Consider the following 21,749-nt stretch of genomic DNA (forward strand, 5'->3'; position numbering starts at 1 on the left):
TTAGAAAAACGCCTCTATAATGGAATTAGCATAAATAATAGATAGGGGGAGGATGGACAGGCAGGAGAGCGAGAATCATTATCAAATCGCACCCTAGCTATTAGCTGCTGCTGTCAAATAAAAAAACAGTTCCTTTTACAAACTTTACTTCCTTGTCTTTCAAAAACTATACATCCGAGCTGACCACTACAGGTATGTATAGAATCAGCCTATTAGTGCCAGTATAGCACTGGCTTTAGGTTATATAGGAAAATCCTGCTGATTGGTGCACTTTAAGCCTCACCTTCTTCTTTAGCCTTTCCGGAGTACAATAGACCCTGAGAAATTTAGGCTGAATCGTCAAGTCCCTAACTCTCATAACTGAATAGTAAAATGTGTTCTCCACCTTCCCCTCCCCGTCCGCAATATTTCTCCTACAGATCCGGGACATCAGCTGTTCATTTTTCCATGAAACTTGTAAAATGTTTTGACAGAGGAGGTCTGAAGAGTGTGCTTATGTGATACCCTTAGGTAAGTCACCCTTCCCCATAATCTCTTCAAGCCTTGAGAAGCCAATGGACAGCAGCGCAGTACTGAGTGTACTGCATGATAGAGTCACAAATATAAGAAATTGCTATTTCCAAAGACTCTGGGTATAAGATATACCATAGGTCTTCAAAAGGAAGCACTTCAGAGGAGTATGAAACAATGTGGAAGACAAAGTTAACAACATGTCTAGCCCAAAAGGCCACAAAGGTAAAGTTTCAAAATGAGTTAACTTAAAATAATACCATAGTAGTTCCCTGGGTAAAACAAACAAGTAAAGTAACCCCAATTTGTTGTGCAATTTATCCTGATTATGCTGATGCCCCATATGTGGAGGATAACTACTGTTTGGGAGTACGGCAGGACTTGGAAGGGAAGGAGCACTATTTGACTTTTGGTAAGCAAAATCGTCTGGAATCGATAGCAGACACAATGTGGCGTTTGCAGACCCCCTAGTGTGCCTAATTAATGGATATGCCCCCCCTCCCCCCCCCCAATTAATGCCATTTTGGAAACCTGACCCCTCAAGGAATTTATATAGATGTGTAATAACCACCTTGAACCCACAGGTGCTTCACAAAATTTTATAACGTTGATCTGTGAAAATAGAAAGTCATATTTTTCCCACAAAAATGTTGCTTTAGCTCCAATTTTTTTTCATTGTACAAGGGTAACAGGAAAGAAAAATACACAATACAATTTGTTGTGTTATTTCTCCTGAGAACGCTGATATCACATAAGTGGTGGAAAACTACTGTTTAGGTGCACAGCACTGCTCAGAAGGAAAAGAGAGCTATTTTGCCTGGAATAGACTGCGAACACCATATCACATTTGAAGAACATGCAAAAACAGCAGAAACCCCCAGAAGTGACCTCACTATGAAAATTAAACCTTTTGAAGAATTCAACTAGGTGATTGAGCACTAAAACATCGATATGGCCCCAAGTTTTTAATTTTCAAAATGGGTAAAAGGGAAAAAACGAATGGTACAATTTGTTGTGCAATTTCTCTTGATGCCAATACCCCATATATGGTCGAAAAGTACTTTTGAGGCACAGTGCAATACTCAAAAAGGAAGGGGCGCCATATTGCACCAGATTCTGCTGGAATAGTTTGAGGGAGTTATGTCACATTGGCAGAGCCCATGAGATATCAAAACAGCAGAAACCCCCTTAAGTGACCCCATTTTACAAACAACACTCCTGAATTAAATCATTTAGGGTTGTAGTAAACATATTGACACCACAGACATGTCACAGAATTTTATATTTTGGTGGCGGGATTCAGGAGCAAAGGAGCGCTGTTTGACTGTTTGAGTCCAACCTTTCATATAATAGTTTGTCGACGCCATAAACAGTGCCAAAAGAGAATTCCTTCTCAAGTAGCCCTATTTTGGAAATTACACCACTCTAGCTTCCCAATTCTGGAAGTTGATGTGACATCATCAGAGGTCACTACATCCAGGGTCCCGTCATGGGGGCTGAGCGGACAGAAATAGTGCTGCTCGCAGGCAGCATGGACAACAGAAGGTATATAGAAAAAGCCTTCTGTCACAGCTTTACACCGATGTGGCCACTTTGCTTTGTAGTGAACCTCCCTTTTAATAAGATTTCTTACCTCATTATTAGGGATGATTGAATACCTCAAATATGCGGCTTCGCGAATATTTGCCGAATAGGTCGCCGCTATGCGAATATTCGATGCGCAATGTAAGTCTATGGGAAACCCAAATAACTATTCTGAACTATTCGGGCTTCCCATAGACTTACATTGCGCATCGAATATTCGCATAGCGGTGACCTATTCGGCGGATATTTGCGAAGCCGAATGTTTGAGGTATTCGATTATCCACCCAGAATTGCTCGTGGTGTGTGTGTGTGTGCATATATTACACACACCACGAGCAATTCTGAGTGCAAATTGCTATTTCCTGCCTAACTGTCCCTGTATCTAGTATGCTTATGAGGTCGGGGACTAGTCGCAAGGTTGTTAGTTCCCTTGGATAGTCAGCCCCTTTAGCATGAAAGCATGCCCCTGTCAGTGTGCTAACATGCTAATGAACACGCAGCGTCAGAGGCATGGTCGCTTTCACAGCTCTCTGCTGCCACTGTGCCTGATGCACAGCGACAGGCTCCACAGCTGGAGTCACAGAAACCACCCGAGTGACTGAAGTAAGCAACGCGATCGGCGGGGCCGTCTCTCAGGTGTTTGCTGTCACAGCTCGAGTCCTCCACCGCTGATAGAGCGACTCTCTTCAGTGCGGTACGATTTAGACACGCCCACCGGCGGATGCGATTGGTTGCAGTCAGACAGCTGTCACTCAGCATGGGGGCTCGTCTGACTGCAACCAATCACAGATGGGGGGGAGGAGTCAATATGTATGAGCGGGTTGGGAAGATGAGAGGCGGAGGAGCAGTGTGACAGCCGGTGATCGGTGCGTATGTAGTGCTTGGGGACAAAGAGAGAGGGAGCGCAAAAGAGACAGAGACAATGACACGGGCACCGCCAATCACGGACACCACACTGACACGGACACCGCACTGACACGGACACCGCACTGACACCGACACCGCACTGACACCGCCACTCACGGACACGGGCACCACACTGACACGGACACCGCACTGACACGGGCACCGCCACTCACGGACACCACACTGACACCGCCACTCACGGACACGGGCACCACACTGACACGGGCACAGCCACACACTGACACGGGCACCGACACATGGACACCGGCATGTCAATCACTGCAGCATTGATTTTGTCATTCTGGAACTAAGTTGATGAGCTGCATTTTTGTTGACAAAACCGCAGGTAAAATGCATGCCAAACGCACCAATTTGATGACATGCATTTTTCCTTGTGTTTTTGTTGCCCTCATTGATTTCAATGGGTGACAAATGCTAACACGCAGGAAGAATGAACATGCTGCATTTTTTTTTTGTCACAAACTTTTGACAAAAAAACGCTGACAAATAAACTGCAATGTGCGCATGACAAATCTGACTTCTCATAGACTTTGCTGGGAAGTCAAATGTCAGAAAGTTCTAACAAAACTGCAGCCAAAAACGCAGTGTGCGCATGTAGCCTTAATTGTTGCTTAAATGCTGCCATTTCCCCTGAGGTGGGGCTGCACAACTGCACAGGTGCGACCAGACTCCCTCACCTCAGCTGACCTGTGCTTTACACCAGAAACACGACGACATAACTATCTGCGAATTTCTTTCTACTGACATTTCCCGCCTTTAGTCTGACGCATGCGCACTACTGACCTGAGAGCGTTACTATGGAAACGCTTACTAGCGCTCTTCGCACGGCTTTACTCTGCTAAACCACGCCCCTTGCTGACGTCACATCCGCCCCTGGGCGTTACTAGGAATGTCAACTTCCTGGAGACGGACACAAACCCGGAAGTTATAGAAGGAAAATAACAAGAAGAGTTGAAGACGACGGGAACGTCCTGAAGTGCCGGGGAAGATGAGCTGGTGAGGGTTCACATGTCATACAGCCTGTTACTGTGCTCGTGTGCAGTCTCACGCTATCTGCTTGTTTGACTGTCAAGTGCGCAGGGGGTGCTGGGACTTGTAGTTCTACATCACATTGTTGTTTTTTTCTCCCATAAGTGAGGAGATATTGGAGGTCACCCCCTGTGTGACTAATGATAGGCATCATGGTAGTTGTCAGCTGGGCTGGTATATTGTCAGAAAATGAATTTCTGGTTCTTAAAGGGGTTGTCCATCTTTGGTGACTTTTATTTAGATCAATGTATTTGGGGCTAAAAATCATTTTTGCACTAGACAATGTTCACCATTTGGCTTTTACAGGCTCTTTGTTTTCCTGGTGGAGGCAACTTTGATGTGGTCTGTGGTTATAAATCATCTGGGAGTAGCTCAGAACAACCTCCCTGTCAGAAAGTAACAGCGAGCTCGCTGATAATTCTCAGTGAGCTCATTATTCTTCAGCCAGCAATAGACACTACAAACAGATGCGATAGAAAACAAACAGTGATATTTTTAATGAAGCCAAGTTTGCAAGAAGACATTTTAGCCTCAAATAAATGAATGTAAGTAATAATATATATATTTGTCCCCAAAAGTTGACATCCCCTTTAATATACTGGAGAGCTGTCCAATAGTCAGATCGGTGGGGTCTGATTCGGACATTTCCACCAATGAATTGCTTGAAGCGGCCTCTGCCCCTGGGAGTGAGCCCCCCACTCATCTGATATTGATAGACTGTACTAAGGAAATATCATTATTAACCCCTTATGGACAGTTTTCACTTTTTCTTTCTTCTTCCAAGAGCCTTAAAGAGGTGGTTCACCCCTTTTCATTACTGGCCACATCAATATTATATTGAGAAACAAGGTTTCTCTCAAATACCTTGTGTAGCCAATAGTGCCTGTGAGCGGCGCTAATGCTGTCCACTCACCTCCTTTGCATGACGCCCCCCCCGGGTTCCGTGACGTCTGGTGACGTCAGGTCAACAGAAAGTTGATCTGACATCACCGCGGCGGCTGCAGTCCTCCTGAGGCACTGGGCTGTGGGCGGAGTTTCCCCCTTCGTCACAGCCCAGCGTTTCGCCGGCTTGCGTGCTCTGCAGTGAAGGAGGAGGGAGCAGGGAGATGGTGGGCTGTGATGAGCAGTGAAAACACTGCCCAGTCACTCAGGAAGACTGTGGCCCGCGTCAGTTGACGTGACATCAGTGCACATCAGAGGTCACGCGAAGGGGGTAAGCATACCGCAATAGCGCCACTCAGAGGCTCTATTGGCAACGCAAGGTGTTTGAGAGAAATGGTTTTTCTTCAACATTATCAATGTGGCCAGTAATGAAAATGGATGAACCACCCCTTTAACAACTAAATGAGGACTTGTTTTATGTTGGAGGAATTGCTGTTTTCCATTACAGTAACATGCAGAAAATAAAAGGAAATTCCTACAATCACGCTAAGCTAATATGTATCCTTTAGATTGAAGAAATAGGCTTCTGTTACACCCACAATCACAGTAAATGCAAAGCATCCTATCTAGTGATGAGCGAGCACTACCATGTTCGAGTGCTCAGTACTTGCATTGAGCAGTCGGACGGGCTCGACTCGAGTACCAGAATATAATGAAGGTTGATGGGAAACCAGAAGATCTGGAAAAATGTTTTAGTTCCCCATTAACTCCCATTATTTCTTAGTACACGAATCTAAGGCTAGTTGCACACTTGCGTTGAACGGTATCCGTTGCATTGCGTTGTGTAACGGATGCAACGGATGTGTTGCATATAGTGGCACAACGGATGCTGCAAAACAACGCAATTCGTTTTGATTTTTTCTTTTACAGTTTTACCAGCGGCAGACTATTGTGAACGATCAGCTGATCGCTCCCTGCAGCCGGCCACCGGGTGATCAGCTGATCGCTTCCTGCAGCCGGCCGCCGGGTGATCAGCTGATCGCTCCCTGCAGCCGGCCGCCGGGTGATCAGCTGATCGCTCCCTGCAGCCGGCCGCCGGGTGATCAGCTGATCGCTCCCAGTAGCCGGCCGCCGGGTGATCAGCTGAGCGCTCCCAGTAGCCGGCCGCCGGGTGATCAGCTGAGCGCTCCCAGTAGCCGGCCGCCGGGTGATCAGCTGAGCGCTCCCTGCAGCCGACCGCCGGGTGATCAGCTGATCGCTCCCTGCAGCCGGCCGCCGGGTGATCAGCTGATCGCTCCCTGCAGCCGGCCGCCGGGTGATCAGCTGATCGCTCCCTGCAGCCGGCCGCCGGGTGATCAGCTGATCGCTCCCTGCAGCCGGCCGCCGGGTGATCAGCTGATCGCTCCCTGCAGCCGGCCGCCGGGTGATCAGCTGATCGCTCCCTGCAGCCGGCCGCCGGGTGATCAGCTGATCGCTCCCTGCAGCCGGCCGCCGGGTGATCAGCTGATCGCTCCCTGCAGCCGGCCGCCGGGTGATCAGCTGATCGCTCCCTGCAGCCGGCCGCCGGGTGATCAGCTGATCGCTCCCTGCAGCCGGCCGCCGGGTGATCAGCTGATCGCTCCCTGCAGCCGGCCGCCGGGTGATCAGCTGATCGCTCCCTGCAGCCGGCCGCCGGGTGATCAGCTGATCGCTCCCTGCAGCCGGCCGCCGGGTGATCAGCTGATCGCTCCCTGCAGCCGGCCGCCGGGTGATCAGCTGATCGCTCCCTGCAGCCGGCCGCCGGGTGATCAGCTGATCGCTCCCTGCAGCCGGCCGCCGGGTGATCAGCTGATCGCTCCCTGCAGCCGGCCGCCGGGTGATCAGCTGATCGCTCCCTGCAGCCGGCCGCCGGGTGATCAGCTGATCGCTCCCTGCAGCCGGCCGCCGGGTGATCAGCTGATCGCTCCCTGCAGCCGGCCGCCGGGTGATCAGCTGATCGCTCCCTGCAGCCGGCCGCCGGGTGATCAGCTGATCGCTCCCTGCAGCCGGCCGCCGGGTGATCAGCTGATCGCTCCCTGCAGCCGGCCGCCGGGTGATCAGCTGATCGCTCCCAGCAGCCGGCCTCCGGGTGATCAGCTGATCGCTCCCAGCAGCCGGCCGCCGGGTGATCAGCTGATCGCTCCCAGCAGCCGGCCGCCGGGTGATCAGCTGATCGCTCCCAGCAGCCGGCCGCCGGGTGATCAGCTGATCGCTCCCAGCAGCCGGCCGCCGGGTGATCAGCTGATCGCTCCCAGCAGCCGGCCGCCGGGTGATCAGCTGATCGCTCCCAGCAGCCGGCCGCCGGGTGATCAGCTGATCGCTCCCAGCAGCCGGCCGCCGGGTGATCAGCTGATCGCTCCCAGCAGCCGGCCGCCGGGTGATCAGCTGATCGCTCCCTGCAGCCGGCCGCCGGGTGATCAGCTGAGCGCTCCCAGTAGCCGGCCGCCGGGTGATCAGCTGAGCGCTCCCTGCAGCCGACCGCTGGTGATCAGCTGAGCGCTGTGACTTGCCGGCGGCCGGGCATGCTGGCGGCTGGTCGTTCAGCTGAGCGCTGTCGCTTGCCGACGGCCGGGCGCTCAGCTGAACGTTCGGCCACCGCGAGCCAAAATAAAGTTTGATTTAAAAAAAAAAAAGAGCATGCGCAGTGAAATCCAGAGGATTCCGCTGCTCAAAACAACGTTACATGCTGCGTTCCTCCCGCTGGGCGGAAGCAACGGAGCAGCGTCGCCCAGCGGAAGCAACGCAGGTCCTTTTGGTACAATCCGTCACCCATACAAGTCTATGGAAAACAGCGGAATCCGTTAACGGATTCCGCTGGTTTCCAAAAGGGCGGATTGTAACGGAAGGAAATAAACGCAAGTGTGAAAGTACTCTAACCCGTCCGAGCATACAACTGCTGGTTACGAGTACCGAGCACCCAAGCATGGTAGTGCTCACTCATCACTAGTTATGAATACCGAGCACCCGAGCATGGTAGTGCTCACTCATCACTAGTTCCGAGCATGGTAGTGCTCACTCATCACTAGTTACGAGTACCGAGCACTCGAGCATGGTAGTGGTCACTCATCACTAGTTACGAGTATAGAGCACCTGAGCATGGTAGTGCTCACTCCTCACTAGTTACGAGACCCGATCATGGTAGTGGTCACTCATCACTAGTTACGAGTATAGAGCACCTGAGCATGGTTGTGGTCACTCATCACTAGTTACGAGTATAGAGTACCTGAGCATGGTTGTGGTCACTCATCACTAGTTACGAGTATAGAGCATGGTAGTGCCCACTCATCACTAGTTACGAGTACCGAGCATGGTAGTGATCGCTCATCACTAGTTACGGGTACCGAGCACCCGAGCATGGTAGTGCCCGCTCATCACTAGTTACGAGCACCCGAGCATGGTAGTGCCCGCTCATCACTAGTTACGAGTACCGAGCACCCGAGCATGGTAGTGCCCGCTCATCACTAGTTACGAGTACCGAGCACCTGAGCATGGTAGTGCCCGTTCATCACTAGTTACAAGTACTGAGCACCTGAGCATGGTAGTGCCCGCTCATCACTAAACAAAATGCTCATAAAGATAAAATAATACTGTACTTTCAAATGCAAAATTTATGATGTTAAAACACCATGTCATAAGTTCAGTGAATGGAAATGACACTCAGAACTGCACACAGCTAACCCACACTGTATATGGGTACAATGCATTTCCCCTTCTACTGTAAAAACGTAAAACGTCAACCAGGGAATTCCAAGTTATGTAAATATACCACTTATAAGAGGGTAGAGAAATGGTTCTGTGTATGAAATCAGATGGCTCTTGTGGTATCACAGATAATTCTCCCAATCCCCATGGTCAGGGTAGTGTAGGGGGGATGATGAGGTCTCGCTCTGTAGATGGACAGTTCCCACTATTATGATGCCTGTGATTGTGACTATGGTCTGTACTAATGTCATTGTCTTATCTCGGGAGCATTCAGACCAGTGTATAAATCAGACCTCAATGCTCAGACTGGCCATTGCTCCCCCAAGCTACATAGAATTATAGAAAGCGGTCACGCTCAGATTGAGAGAGCCATGGCCATTCCGGGCATTGAGGTTCGATTTATATGCTCGTCTTACTGCACTGCTCTGAAAGCCAGGTCAATGTAACCCAATTGCTGAACATTTAAAGGGTTACTCCCACCATAGATGTTTTTGCATATCCATAGGATGTGAGTGAAATGCTCCTTTTAGCTCTCTTGCTGGTGAAGCAGATGTGACTGTGTGCCCTTACTCACAGTGTGTGCTAATGGATGTCTTACTCCTCTGTAACAAGCCAAGTAGTATTTCCCAGCGGTTTCACCGACGCAGTTCCGCGTTGTCGATAACAACACTGCAACAGCTATGTGTAAGACCAATATAATGTAGTTTCCAGCATTCCAGGCTTCTTCATGTAGCATTAACATACAGTATTTTTCATTTTTGTTGGGGTACGGCGAAGAAAGTATACACCCTCGTCATGGATTCAACCTTAAAATATTGCATGGTGGTGCTGTATGGATCAGGCTTGGACATGTTTGTCCTCAAAAGACATTTTGCTGATGTGTAGACCACCAGTCACGTGACCCTGCAGCCAATCACTGACCGCAGTGGTCAGGTCACATCGGTCATGATGTCATCACTTCCACTCCAGTTGAGACTGGAGCAGCAGCAGTGGTAGAACAGGGGGCACATTTAAATGTGCATTTTTATTTTTTTTTTCACCAGGTTAGTTCTTTAAGGCTTATTACCCTTCCCTCATGCAGTAGACTCGTAATTCCTCTGTACATTTCTAGTTTGCAGACCTGCACTTCCTCAGTTGGCCTGGCCGGCCCATCTCGTCTCTTTCTCTGCTTGGCCCCGCCGGCCCGTCTCGTCTCCTTCTCTGGCTGGCCCCGCCGGCCCGTCTCGTCTCTTTCTCTGGCTGGCCCAACTCGTCTCTTTCTCTGGCTGGCCCCGCCGGTCTCGTCTCTTTCTCTGGCTGGCCCCGCCGGCCCGTCTCGTCTCCTTCTCTGGCTGGCCCCGCCGGCCCGTCTCGTCTCTTTCTCTGGCTGGCCCAACTCGTCTCTTTCTCTGGCTGGCCCGGCTCGTCTCGTCTCTTTCTCTGCTTGGCCCCGCCGGCCCGGCTCGTCTCGTCTTTCTCTGCTTGGCCCCGCCGGCCCGGCTCGTCTCTTTCTCTGGCTGGCCCCCCCGGCCCGGCTCGTCTCTTTCTCTGGTTGGCCCCGCCGGCCCGGCTCGTCTCTTTCTCTGGCTGGCCCAACTCGTCTCTTTCTCTGGCTGGCCCGGCTCGTCTCGTCTCTTTCTCTGCTTGGCCCCGCCGGCCCGGCTCGTCTCGTCTTTCTCTGCTTGGCCCCGCCGGCCCGGCTCGTCTCTTTCTCTGGCTGGCCCCCCCGGCCCGGCTCGTCTCTTTCTCTGGTTGGCCCCGCCGGCCCGGCTCGTCTCTTTCTCTGGTTGGCCCCGCCGGTCTCGTCTCTTTCTCTGGCTGGCCCGGCCCGGCTCGTCTCTTTCTCTGGCTGGCCCCGCCGGCCCGGCTCGTCTCTTTCTCTGCTTGGCCCCGCCGGCCCGGCTCGTCTCTTTCTCTGCTTGGCCCCGCCGGCCCGGCTCGTCTCGTCTCTTTCTCTGCTTGGCCCCGCCGGCCCGGCTCGTCTTTCTCTGCTTGGCCCCGCCGGCCCGGCCCGTCTCGTCTCTTTCTCTGCTTGGCCCCGCCGGCCCGTCTCGTCTCTTTCTCTGCTTGGCCCCGCCGGCCCGTCTCGTCTCTTTCTCTGCTTGGCCCCGCCGGCCCGTCTCGTCTCTTTCTCTGCTTGGCCCCGCCGGCCCGGCTCGTCTCTTTCTCTGCTTGGCCCCGCCGGCCCGGCTCGTCTCTTTATCTGCTTGGCCCCGCCGCCCCGTCTCCAATCGGCATGGCCGGCCTGAGACGTTGTCTATAATTCCTACATCCTTGGAGATTATTTTTTTCATTTAGCCTAATGTATTTGGCCACCAATGGAAGTGTATATACATCAAAATCTTGTAAGTAAGGGTATTTGTTCCTCGACCTTGCCTGCAGTGGAAATGGGCAAAGGCGAGGAACAAAACTGCTTTGGTATAATTGTTCTAATGTGTCGTTGTTGACATAGCCATGTAGCTTCCCATCTGCTACACACTGATTGCCAGCCTTAGGTCTTGTACCTAATTCTGTGGTTCAGGATGAAATGTATAAATCTCTACCAACCCGATCCTATTAGGATAAGGCCACACAGTAGTGCTGTGATGTGGACGACAATGTTGACGTTTGCCGACATTCGGTTTTAACCCGTTAGTGGACAAGCTTCTTTTTTTTTTCCTAGTTTGACATGTTTCACCTTGTGGTAATAACTGGAATGTTGCATCAAATCCCAGTGATTCTAAGTTTTGTTTTTTTTTTCATTCTTTTTCAATTTGCGTGAGACATTTGTATTTTCTGCCAGCAGTAAATTTAGGTTGACATGTTTTGCACTTATTTATGAAAAAAACGAGCCCTTTTCAGATAGTCTCGCCACACTAAAGTTAATATTTCCCATTTGTCTACTTTACATCAGCAGCTTTTTCGAACGTGTTTTTATATTGCTGAGATGTTAGAAATTGAGCAGCAACTTTTTCCATTATTTCACGAAGATTTACCTGGAGTGACTGTGAGGAGCCTAGATATTAGACAAAACAACAAAAATGATAGTTTGTTAAAAAAAAAACAAAAAAAAAACCCAAAAAAAACTGCACCACTAAAAATATTCAAAACTGCTATCGGGAACTAATCACCAGGATTTTCGTATATAACGGGAAAGGTGAATCGTTTGCCAAATACTTATGCTAATTTTAACGAGGGGGGTGTAACTATAAATACTTACCCCCCCCCCCCCGGCATTATCTGATCCTCAGCTGCTGTCACTCAAGAAGTCGCCGATTTTATAAACTTTACTTTTTTGGGTTTCAAAACCTTTACATCCGAGCTGCTCACTACAGATATGTATAGACTCAGCGTGATAGTGCCAGCATAGACCTGGCTTTATGTTATATAGGAAAATCCTGGTGATTTGTTCCCTTTAAGTTTTTAGTGGCTCACAGGAATTAACACAAAGTGGAATATATGTAATGAAAAATGAAACTTGTTTTTCTACTAAAACTTTCATAACCTCCAACAAGGCCACCAAAACTGTAAGACCTCGAGACTATACTCCTTAGCGTTCGGTATCCATGGCAGCCATCGAGACCACACAATCACGGGTTATCGATGGAGATAGAGAGAGAACCCCTCCATCTGTTAACCATACAGGTGCTGTGGTCACTATTGGCAATGGCATTTACGGGGTAAAATATCTGCAAATGGTGCGGAGACAAATTGTGGCTGATACAACAAGGTGTGGGCTATAGCATACAGCTGAAGCATTTTCATCTGTTGGGGGCGCTGGCGGTCATTAAGAATGTTCATACAAAATAGTGTCGTTATCAAATTAACTGGTAATTGCTGCACCGTTTTGTGGGTAAACAGCAGGAATTGTAGCCATAGGCCCAGGTTCATCATTGCGGTTTCTCCACTTTCCTAGAATAATTTGCTCCTCTTTTTAGTATTTCGGCCTTATTCTGTGTTTTGTGGCACTTTTTTAGGTTGTCTTCCTTTAAGTCTTTGTTGCCCTCTTGCCCCCGTCGGCAATTTTCCTTACTCAGACGTGTTAGGGTACTTTCACACTTGCGTTGAACGGTATCCGTTGCATTGCGTTGTGTAACGGATGCAACGGATGTGTTGCATATAGTGGCACAACGGATGCAACGGATGCTGCAAAACAACGCAATTCGTTTTGATTTTTTTTTTTTTTTTACAGTTTTACCAGTGGCAGACTATTGTAAACGATCAGCTGATCGCTCCCAGTAGCCGGCCGCCGGGTAATCAGCTGATCGCTCCCTGCAGCCGGCCGCCGGGTGATCAGCTGATCGCTCCCTGCAGCCGGCCGCCGGGTGATCAGCTGATCGCTCCCTGCAGCCGGCCGCCGGGTGATCAGCTGATCGCTCCCTGCAGCCGGCCGCCGGGTGATCAGCTGATCGCTCCCTGCAGCCGGCCGCCGGGTGATCAGCTGAGCGCTGTCACTTGCCGGCGCCCGGGCATGCCGGCGGGCGGGTGCTCAGCTGAGCGCTGTGACTTGCCGGCGGCCGGGCATGCCGGTGGCCGGTCGCTCAGCTGAACGTTCGGCCACCGCGAGCCAAAATAAAGTTTGATTTAAAAAAAAAAGAGCATGCGCAGTGGAATCCAGAGGATTCCGCTGCTCAAAATAACGTTACATGCTGCGTTCCTCCCGCTGGGCGGAAGCAACGGAGCGTCGCCCAGCGGAAGCAACGCAGGTCCTTTTGGTACAATCCGTCACCCATACAAGTCTATGGGAAACAGTGGAATCCATTAACGGATTCCGCTGTTTCCCAAAAGGGCGGATTGTAACGGAAGGAAATAAACGCAAGTGTGAAAGTACCCTTAGAGAGGTTCCTGAAATGTGACTTTTACCAAATGTTTCATTATTTGTTACATTCTGCTCCGGTCCTTGCCTGGAGTAAGGTCCCTAGGTGAGTTCTCAATTTTTGCGACTTTTCGAAGCAGCAACTTTGTCACGCTAGGTACGGTGAAGTACCAAGCGAAAGAGAAGGGAAAACCTGTGTCTAGGGAAGGGGGAGATGGTGACCCAACCAATCCTATCATTGGGCCCTAACTTGCTTAGATAGGTTTTGCACCTATGCGCTGAGGCAGATACCTCGCCTTAGGTTGACCCTGAAGTAGGCCCTAGGTAGGGAATGGATGGAATGAGCTCCTCTTTAGAGCTTAGTGGGGTTGACTAAGAGAAAGGGAAAAGAAATAGGGGGAAAGTGAATAGACAACTTATCTCCAGATGACTCAGAGAGAGGAACTGCAACAACCACAAGGTTTCTCCAGACGTATGCAAGCCGACTGCTTGCACTGAAGACTTGTTAAGGTTATAAAAGCCATCACCAGCAAAGAATAAGGGGAAATGAGAGTATATAAAGACAGCAAAGGAAAGGAAGTGCTGATGAAAAGCAGTTCAAAGGCTGAGGAACTCTGCAGATTCCTAAAGAAAAGGGATGAAAACCAAGCAGAAATAATAGAAGGGCATCCAGCAGTTTGTGCAACCAAACGTGGTGACCTTCTATAGCCGGACACCACAGGACTGTTATCACCCTTGCCAAAATAGTGACACTCTTAGTGCTGAAAAGTCTCCAAAAAAGTTAAAGGAAGAGCATTTTTCTATTCTGTAACAAAATAATGAAACCTCATATGCTGTATTCAATAGTTTGTTGAAAAAAACATCAACTACAACAAGGCGAACAAAAGGGACTTAAATAAATGGCAAATGATGAATCGGGCTATGTCAGCGAGAACCAAAATATCATTTCCATCGTATGAACATTTCCTAATTATTTATGAGGGAGTCTGAGCTTTTTGTGACATTTCTGCTAAGACCCTGATCACTTCATGCTTAAGCTTGTCTGATCAGATATACATAGCTTATGTCTTAGTTTGGTTTTTTTTTTTTGTCCGTGTATATCTTCCATTAATGCCACTTAGAGGCGTATTCAAGAAAAAGCTCAGGAGCAAAAAGAGCGCGATCGGGTAATACTGTACTATAATAGGGTATAGATGAGGGGTATGTGCTTCCCAGATTCGTGTAGTACACAACTACTTGAAAGGTTTGTCAGCTGCTGCAAAAGACGTGAGGGATGAGACAGGAGAACGTGGAAATAAAGTGCGACTTCTCTCTGTACCTCTGAAATTGGCCGGTGAAAGGATGCAGGAGACGTAGATGATTCTTGCGGTTTATTTTTGATGCGTTTCAAGGCTTTTCAACCTCTTCATCAGGAAAAACCAAAATGGGATCCGCAAGAATCGTCTGTATCTCCTACATCCTTTTAATATAATTTTTCCTTGATAAAAAGGTTGGAAAAACCTTGAAACACATAGAAAATAAACCGCATGAATCATGTGTCCCCTTCATCCTTCAATATAGTTTTTTCCTTGAGATGAAGAGGTTGCAAAAACCTTGAAACGCGTAGAACATAAACCTCAAAAATCATCCGTGTCCCCTTCAGCCTTCAATATAGTTATTCCTTGATGAAGTTGTAAAAACCTTGAAACGCGTAAAATATAGACCATTAAAATCATGTGTCCTCTTCATCCTTCAATATAGTTTTTCCTTGAAGAGGTTGGAAAAACCTTGAAACGTGTAGAAAATAAACTAGAAGAATCACCTGCGTGTCTTGCATCCTTGCACCGATAGAAGCCACACTTTATTATCACTAGATGCATCACCCATAGGGGCCCATTGGTAGAGGAGTAAAAGCAAAATTGCTGGATGTTTCATGTATTAATCAACACTTCTAAAACTTTTCCACCAAAAGGACACTTTTTTTGTATACTTCGGGACATTGTGACTGTAGGGATAGTTTTGGCACAAAAATCCGCTATTCCTTCCAGTCTATGGAGAAGGACCGCGTAGGCTCATCCTGCCCCCCAATGAAGAATAGGGACCCAGACCGCTTCATGTTTCTCAATGTTGGGGGTCCTAAAAGTTAAATAATAAAAAAAGGTGGGTTTTTCTAGGATATTCTCTTTAAGAACTGGTTCTTTAACAGAGCAGGGCATTGTTACATGCCTGGAGATGTGCGTTTCTTGGCAGCACAAGAGATACACAGCTTTGACAGCGCAGAACGCTCTGCACAGCCCATTCTTGGGTATTTTTGGCTACTCTCCAGCTCCTAGAGAAAAATATGTTGTGTAGCCAAGTATGCTCTGCAAACAGCATCCATGTGCAGGTCCCTCCTCCCTCGCTCCTCTCCGGGCCCTGACTCACCTTGTTCTACATTCACCAGCACCGGATCATCCGCATCATGTCCCCATTTCTGACAGCGTCACCTTGGAAGGAATGAGGGCTGGCTCCTTATCCTCAGGGGTACGTGACAGTACAAGCACACTGAAGAAACTAGCAGTGGTTTGGTGGTTCCAGGTCCGGTTCTGCTAGGTTCTTGTTACCCTCAGGCCCCCTTCACATGTGCGTATAAAACACATACGTGGAAAAAAAACAGTACCGGTGGCATCCGTTTTTTTTCCGGTATGGATGATGAAAGAATTAAATTATGAAGCTTCTATACCTTCAATGATAAACATGTACAGCACAGAGACTGCACACAATCGCCATCCTTATGCTGTACATATTTTTCACGGATCCGTAGCCTTGCATTGACTCTTGTCATCCGTGCTGCCAGGAAAAAAAAAAAGGACATGTCTCTGTGTGGTAAAGGCTAGGTTCACACTTCCATTAAATTGCATCAGTCACAATCCGCTGCTCTGGTAAACAACGGAATCCGTTTAGCAGATTCCGTTGTTCCCATAGACTTGTATGAGCGGCGGATTGTGACGGATGATGCTGCGTTGCACCCTCCGCCCGACTGATCAGTCGTGGAACGACTGACCGCGGGGCGGAAGGAACGCAGCCTGTAACGTTTTTTGAGCAGCACAATCTGTAGGATTTCGCTGCGCATGCTCTCTCTGGCTCCCGGCACACGTAACCAGGATATACATGGGGTTACCAAGCAATGCGCTTTGCCTAGTTACCCGATATTTACACTGGCTACGTGTGGAGGGAGCCAGCGCTAAGCGGTGTATGCTGGTAACCAAGGTAAATATCGGGTAACCAAGCAAAAAGTGCTGTGCTTTTAGTTACCCGATATTTACCCTGGATACGTGTGCAGGGAGGCCGACACTTCCCCGCTCGGCTCCGCCCCCTCCCGCACTCCGCATGCTCTCTTTCTTTCTTTCTTTCTTTCTTTCTTTCTTTCTTTCTTTCTCTTTCTTTCTTTCTTTCTCTTCCCCCCCCCCCACGGCTCCGCCCCCTCCCGCACTCCGCATGCTCTCTTCTTCTTTCTTTCTTTCTTTCTTTCTTTCTTTCTTTCTCTTCCCCCCCCCCACGGCTCCGCCCCCTCCCGCACTCCGCATGCTCTCTTTCTTTCTTTCTTTCTTTCTTTCTTTCTTTCTTTCTTTCTTTCTTTCTTTCTTTCTTTCTCTTCCCCCCCCCCCCACGGCTCCGCCCCCTCCCGCACTCCGCATGCTCTCTTTCTTTCTTTCTTTCTTTCTTTCTTTCTCTCCCCCCCCCCCACGGCTCCGCCCCGTCCCGCACTCCGCATGTTCTCTTTCTTTCTTTCTTTCTTTCTTTTCTTTCTTTCTTTCTTTCTTTCTTTCTTTCTTTCTTTCTTTCTTTCTTTCTTTCTTTCTTTCTTTCTTTCTTTCTTTCTCGCTTGCTTTCTTTCTTTCTTTCTTTCTCTCTCCCCCCCCCCCCCCCCATGGCCCCGCTCGGCTCCACCCACCCCGCGATCCGCACACAACGGAGTCCGACAATGAATTCTGTTCTTTGTCGTCCGTTGTGCAACGCATGTGACTGATGCAAAACAACGGAAATGTGAACCTAGCCTTACACAGACACACGGTCCTTGGGAAAACATGGACATGTGAAGATCTCCATAGGTAATAATGGGTGCGTGTGGTATCCAAGAAAAAAAGCATGGAACACGGACAGGTGAAGGAGGCCTTAGCTTAGGGTGTGTTCACGCATTTAGCATTTGCTACACACATTAAGTATTTGCCGCAGACATTTCTGCATCAAAAAATGTGTCTTTTTGCAGCAAAAATGCTTGAAACCCCCCACGGGGTTTCTTTTATTTACCTTTTTTTGCTTGTATTTTGATGTCTTTTTTTTTTTTTCTCCTTCATTACACTGGGCAAGCTGCAGATGTGAAACCTCAAATCTGCAAGGAAAAAAAATAACGCAACATGTGCATGACACTTTTTAAAACATTTTAGGCTACTTTCCCTCATCAGTTTTTTTCCAAATTGTCTCTCCAGGGAAGGAGACAAACTCTTGCACCACCTATTGGAAGTAGCAATCCTAAGAGTCAAAATTGGCCTTTTAACAAGCCTTTTCATATGACCTAGGATATATACCAGATCAGAATCCCAATTTGCAGACACGGTGTTTCGGGGTGATTGCCCCTCATCAGTGCAAAGTGTAGGTATCTGATCTGGCCTATGAGAAGCTATGTGGTGGACCATGGGGGAAGACTATTCTCCTTTATGGTGACCTGACAAACCAGTCTGGCTGTCAGTGGTAGGGGGACTTATAGCTGCAATGCCCCTCTGGGAATTATTCTCTAGCGCCACCTATTGGAAGTAGCAACAGTCACAATCCATTTTGTGACTGATGCGACTGATCCCTGTAAAAAAAAAAACAAAAAAAAAAACGGGTCAGTCATACCAGCTTTGGAGCTTTGCAATGTGATTGTGTACATACTGGCATGCTCAGTAGAAAATGACGAATCCAGCACTGGATCCGTTGTGCGACGGATTACCGCGGAATCCTGCACCATAGACAGCCATTATACCTCTTGACAGATTACGACGGAATCCGGCGCAGTGCGTTGCTTCGATGCTCAAAAAAACCCGTTACAATGTGTGCGTTGCTTCGGCCCGACGGTCAATTATTCCACGACTAATCAGTCGCGCGGCAGATGCAACGCAAGGCCATCAGTCGCAATCCGTCATTAATACAAGTCTATGGGAAAAAAAACGGAATACTGCAAATTATTTTGCAGGATTATTTTTTCTCAAAGCGACGGATTGTGACGGTGGGAAAAGGCCTTAAGGCATTGTGTGCACGCTGCTTCCTTTTTTTTTTTTTTTGTTGCAGTTTTAGGTGCAGTTTGTTGCCCTAAAATGCATGTATGACCTTCCCCAGCAAAGGCTATGAGAAATCCGAAAGGCTGTGCGCACACTCCTGTTTTTCCTGTAGTTTCGGTTGCAAAAAAAAGTAGCATGTCACTTCTTTTCTGCATTTTTCCATTGACAAAAAAAAAAAATGCAGGCAAGAACACACTGAAAACAAGGCAAAAAGCATAGTTTTTTTTTTTTTTTAATGCGTTTTTTTCAGCTGGAGGTGCGTTTTTCTGCTGGAGAAACAAAACTGTAGTGCGGGCACATACCCTTAGACTATGTGACCACAGTGCTTTTTTTTTTTTTTTTTTTTGTGTGCTTCATTTCATCAAAATGAGGGAGCCAGCACGATTTCTAAACTGTACTATTAATAAATGGAGATTTTGGCAAAAACATTGCAATATTTTGAGCTACCCCGCCACTCCACGGCAATCTCAAGGGGCAGTCCTACACTAATATTCTATTTTATCTGAAGGGTGCCATGCGGCCTCACACATTTAAAAGCAGGACTATTTAAAGCAGCACTTGCCTGATGCTTTTCATTCCCGTACCTGTGACTGAATCACAGCTGTGGGCGGGACAGGCCCAGGCAAATGCTGCTTATATTAAATAGCCTGTGCACAGGGCTGGTGGCTGAGTGTGAACAGTCACCATTTGCCAAAATCAGCCGCATGGCACCCTTCAGATAAAATAGAATATTAGTGTAGGACTGCCCTTGAGATTTCCGTGGAGTGGCGGGTAGCTCAAAATATTGCAATGTTTTGCCAAAAATCTCCATTTATTAATAGTACAGTTTAGAAATCGTGCTGGCTTCCTCATTTTTTTTTTTTTTTTTATGGTTCTTTTCATTTTTTTTTTTTTTCATGCCATGCGTTCACCCTTTTTTTTCCACTTTTTTCATTTTTTTTTTTCCCCACACTTTCCTTTTTTCCATGGTTTTTTTTCCATACTTCTTCTTCTGTATTGAAGTGAAAAAAGCAGACACAATTGATATGCCGTTTCTTTTTTCAGCAACAAAAAAAGCAAGGAAAAAAGAAGCACTGTGCGGCACAGCACGTCCCGATTCTCGTAGGCTTTGGTGGGATGCATTTTCCTTGGTTTTTATTGGTTAAAAAAGCAAGGAGTAAAGTCCTGTTGACACAAGGCTCTATTAGACTGTTAACTAGTTAAATCCCACTGTCAATCTCTGACAGCGGGGTGTAACGTGCTCCGCCGGGGAGTGTGCCATTCCCATCACTGTCATGACAAACTTCCTGTGAATGCTGCTTTCATAGGAACAAAGCATTTGTGCTGTGCAGCTGAAGCGATCAGACTATATCAGCTCCAAATCCACTAAGGTAACTAGGAAAATCAATAAAAAGTGTCAAAAAATAAACAAACATGTTTTTTTTTTGTTTTTTTTTTTCATGCTTTTTTGCTACTTTATGTTGCCCCAAACTGCATGTCTTTCCTTATCCCAGCAAAGTCAAGGAGAATTCTGAAAGGCTGTGCGCACGTTGTTTGCAGTTTTGGGTGTAGAATAAAGAAGCAGCATGTCAATTGGTGGTGCGTTTTTTTTTTGTTTTTTTTGGGGGGGGAGGGGGTGGGTTCTGCGTTTTGTAGCCCTTCCAGCCATTGGTTTGACGAAAAAAAAAAGCACCAAAAAATGCATGCATAGTTTGGTGTTTTTCTGCCACAAGGAGCGTTTTTTTGGTGCAGAAAATATCTACACCTAATCTGCAGCGTGCGCACATACCCTTAAAGAGGTTTTCTGGGATTTATGGAAAAGGTGAGCAAATGCGAGGAAACTCCCCAACATACTTTATCAATCCCCTGCTGCTTTTTTTTTTTCCTCCCCAGGTGGTTTCTGTTTATTTCTTCAGCAATTATGTGACCACTGCAGGCAATCATAGGCATCGATGCTGGCATGTACAACACGTGACCTACTACAGTCAGCAGTTGGCTGCAGAGGTCATGTGCATGATGTGCCACGTGATCACTTTGACATTAGGTGGACGGACTAATAATAAAATGTCCCACTCCTGAGTGCAGCGCCTCCTAGGGGAGTACAAGGCTAAAGCGTATGGGCAAGATGTGGGAGAGTGTTTTTAAGTCGTCTTTAATTGTACAGTGGCGATTTCGAGGGTAAAAAAGTGACCTGGCTGTTTTTTTAAGGCGTTTTCTTATGAAGTTTTCCACTATATGTTTTGGGGCATATGGCTATATTACTTGTGGTTCCCTCCCTTCTGGGGTTACCACCCTTAATTAACCAGAGCTGCTCTTTGTTGATCAGATGATCGCTAAGGCAAGTGATTAAATGAAGGCCCAGTGCTGACAACTGTACTCTGGATCTTTATGGTACGGATCCATAAAACAGCGCCCATTGGATTCTGAACCCCATACTGTGCCCCTGTATATGGGGCGTCTCTTCCTAATTGAGCCACCACCTTGAAATCTAAGCTGCTCGTTCCTTCTTTCCTCATCATATTTGTGGATAGCAGTTGGTCACTCTGAAGGAGCCCTTACCCTTTAGGCTATGTTCACATTTCCGTTGTTTTGCATCAGTCGCCTGCGTTGCTTGACACTTATGACTGATCGTTGTTCAACGGGCAATAAGAAATGGAATTGATTATCATGAGAAATCGGATGCCTTTGGTATGAAGAGAGAGAGAACGATCAGCTGATCGCTCTGAAAAGCCGGCCGCCGGGAGATCAGCTGGTCGCTCTGAAAAGCCGGCCGCCGGGAGATCAGCTGATTGCTCTGAAAAGCCGTCCGCCGGGAGATCAGCTGATCGCTCTGAAAAGCCGGCCGCCGGGAGATCAGCTGGTCGCTCTGAAAAGCCGGTCGCTGGGAGATCAGCTGATCGCTCTGAATAGCCGGCCGCCGGGAGATCAGCTGATCGCTCTGAAAAGCCGGCCGCTGGGAGATCAGCTGATCGCTCTGAATAGCCGGCCGCCGGGAGATCAGCTGATTGCTCTGAAAAGCCGGCCGCCGGGAGATCAGCTGATTGCTCTGAAAAGCCGGCCGCCGG

The 21,749-nt window shown here is 48.2% G+C and overlaps 1 protein-coding gene across 1 annotated transcript in view; it reads left to right on the forward strand.

The window, feature by feature from the left end:
• Positions 1-3,920: 3,920 nt before the first annotated feature.
• Positions 3,921-21,749, forward strand: part of BIN3 (bridging integrator 3) — a 105,189-nt gene continuing 87,360 nt past the window's right edge. The window contains exon 1 of the mRNA XM_075346427.1: positions 3,921-4,017. Within this exon, the coding sequence (XP_075202542.1) occupies positions 4,010-4,017 (8 nt within the window). The 5' untranslated portion in view covers positions 3,921-4,009. The remainder of the gene's footprint in view (positions 4,018-21,749) is intronic.

Source organism: Anomaloglossus baeobatrachus, chromosome 4, assembly GCF_048569485.1.
Source record: "Anomaloglossus baeobatrachus isolate aAnoBae1 chromosome 4, aAnoBae1.hap1, whole genome shotgun sequence".
Taxonomy (NCBI): domain Eukaryota; kingdom Metazoa; phylum Chordata; class Amphibia; order Anura; family Aromobatidae; genus Anomaloglossus; species Anomaloglossus baeobatrachus.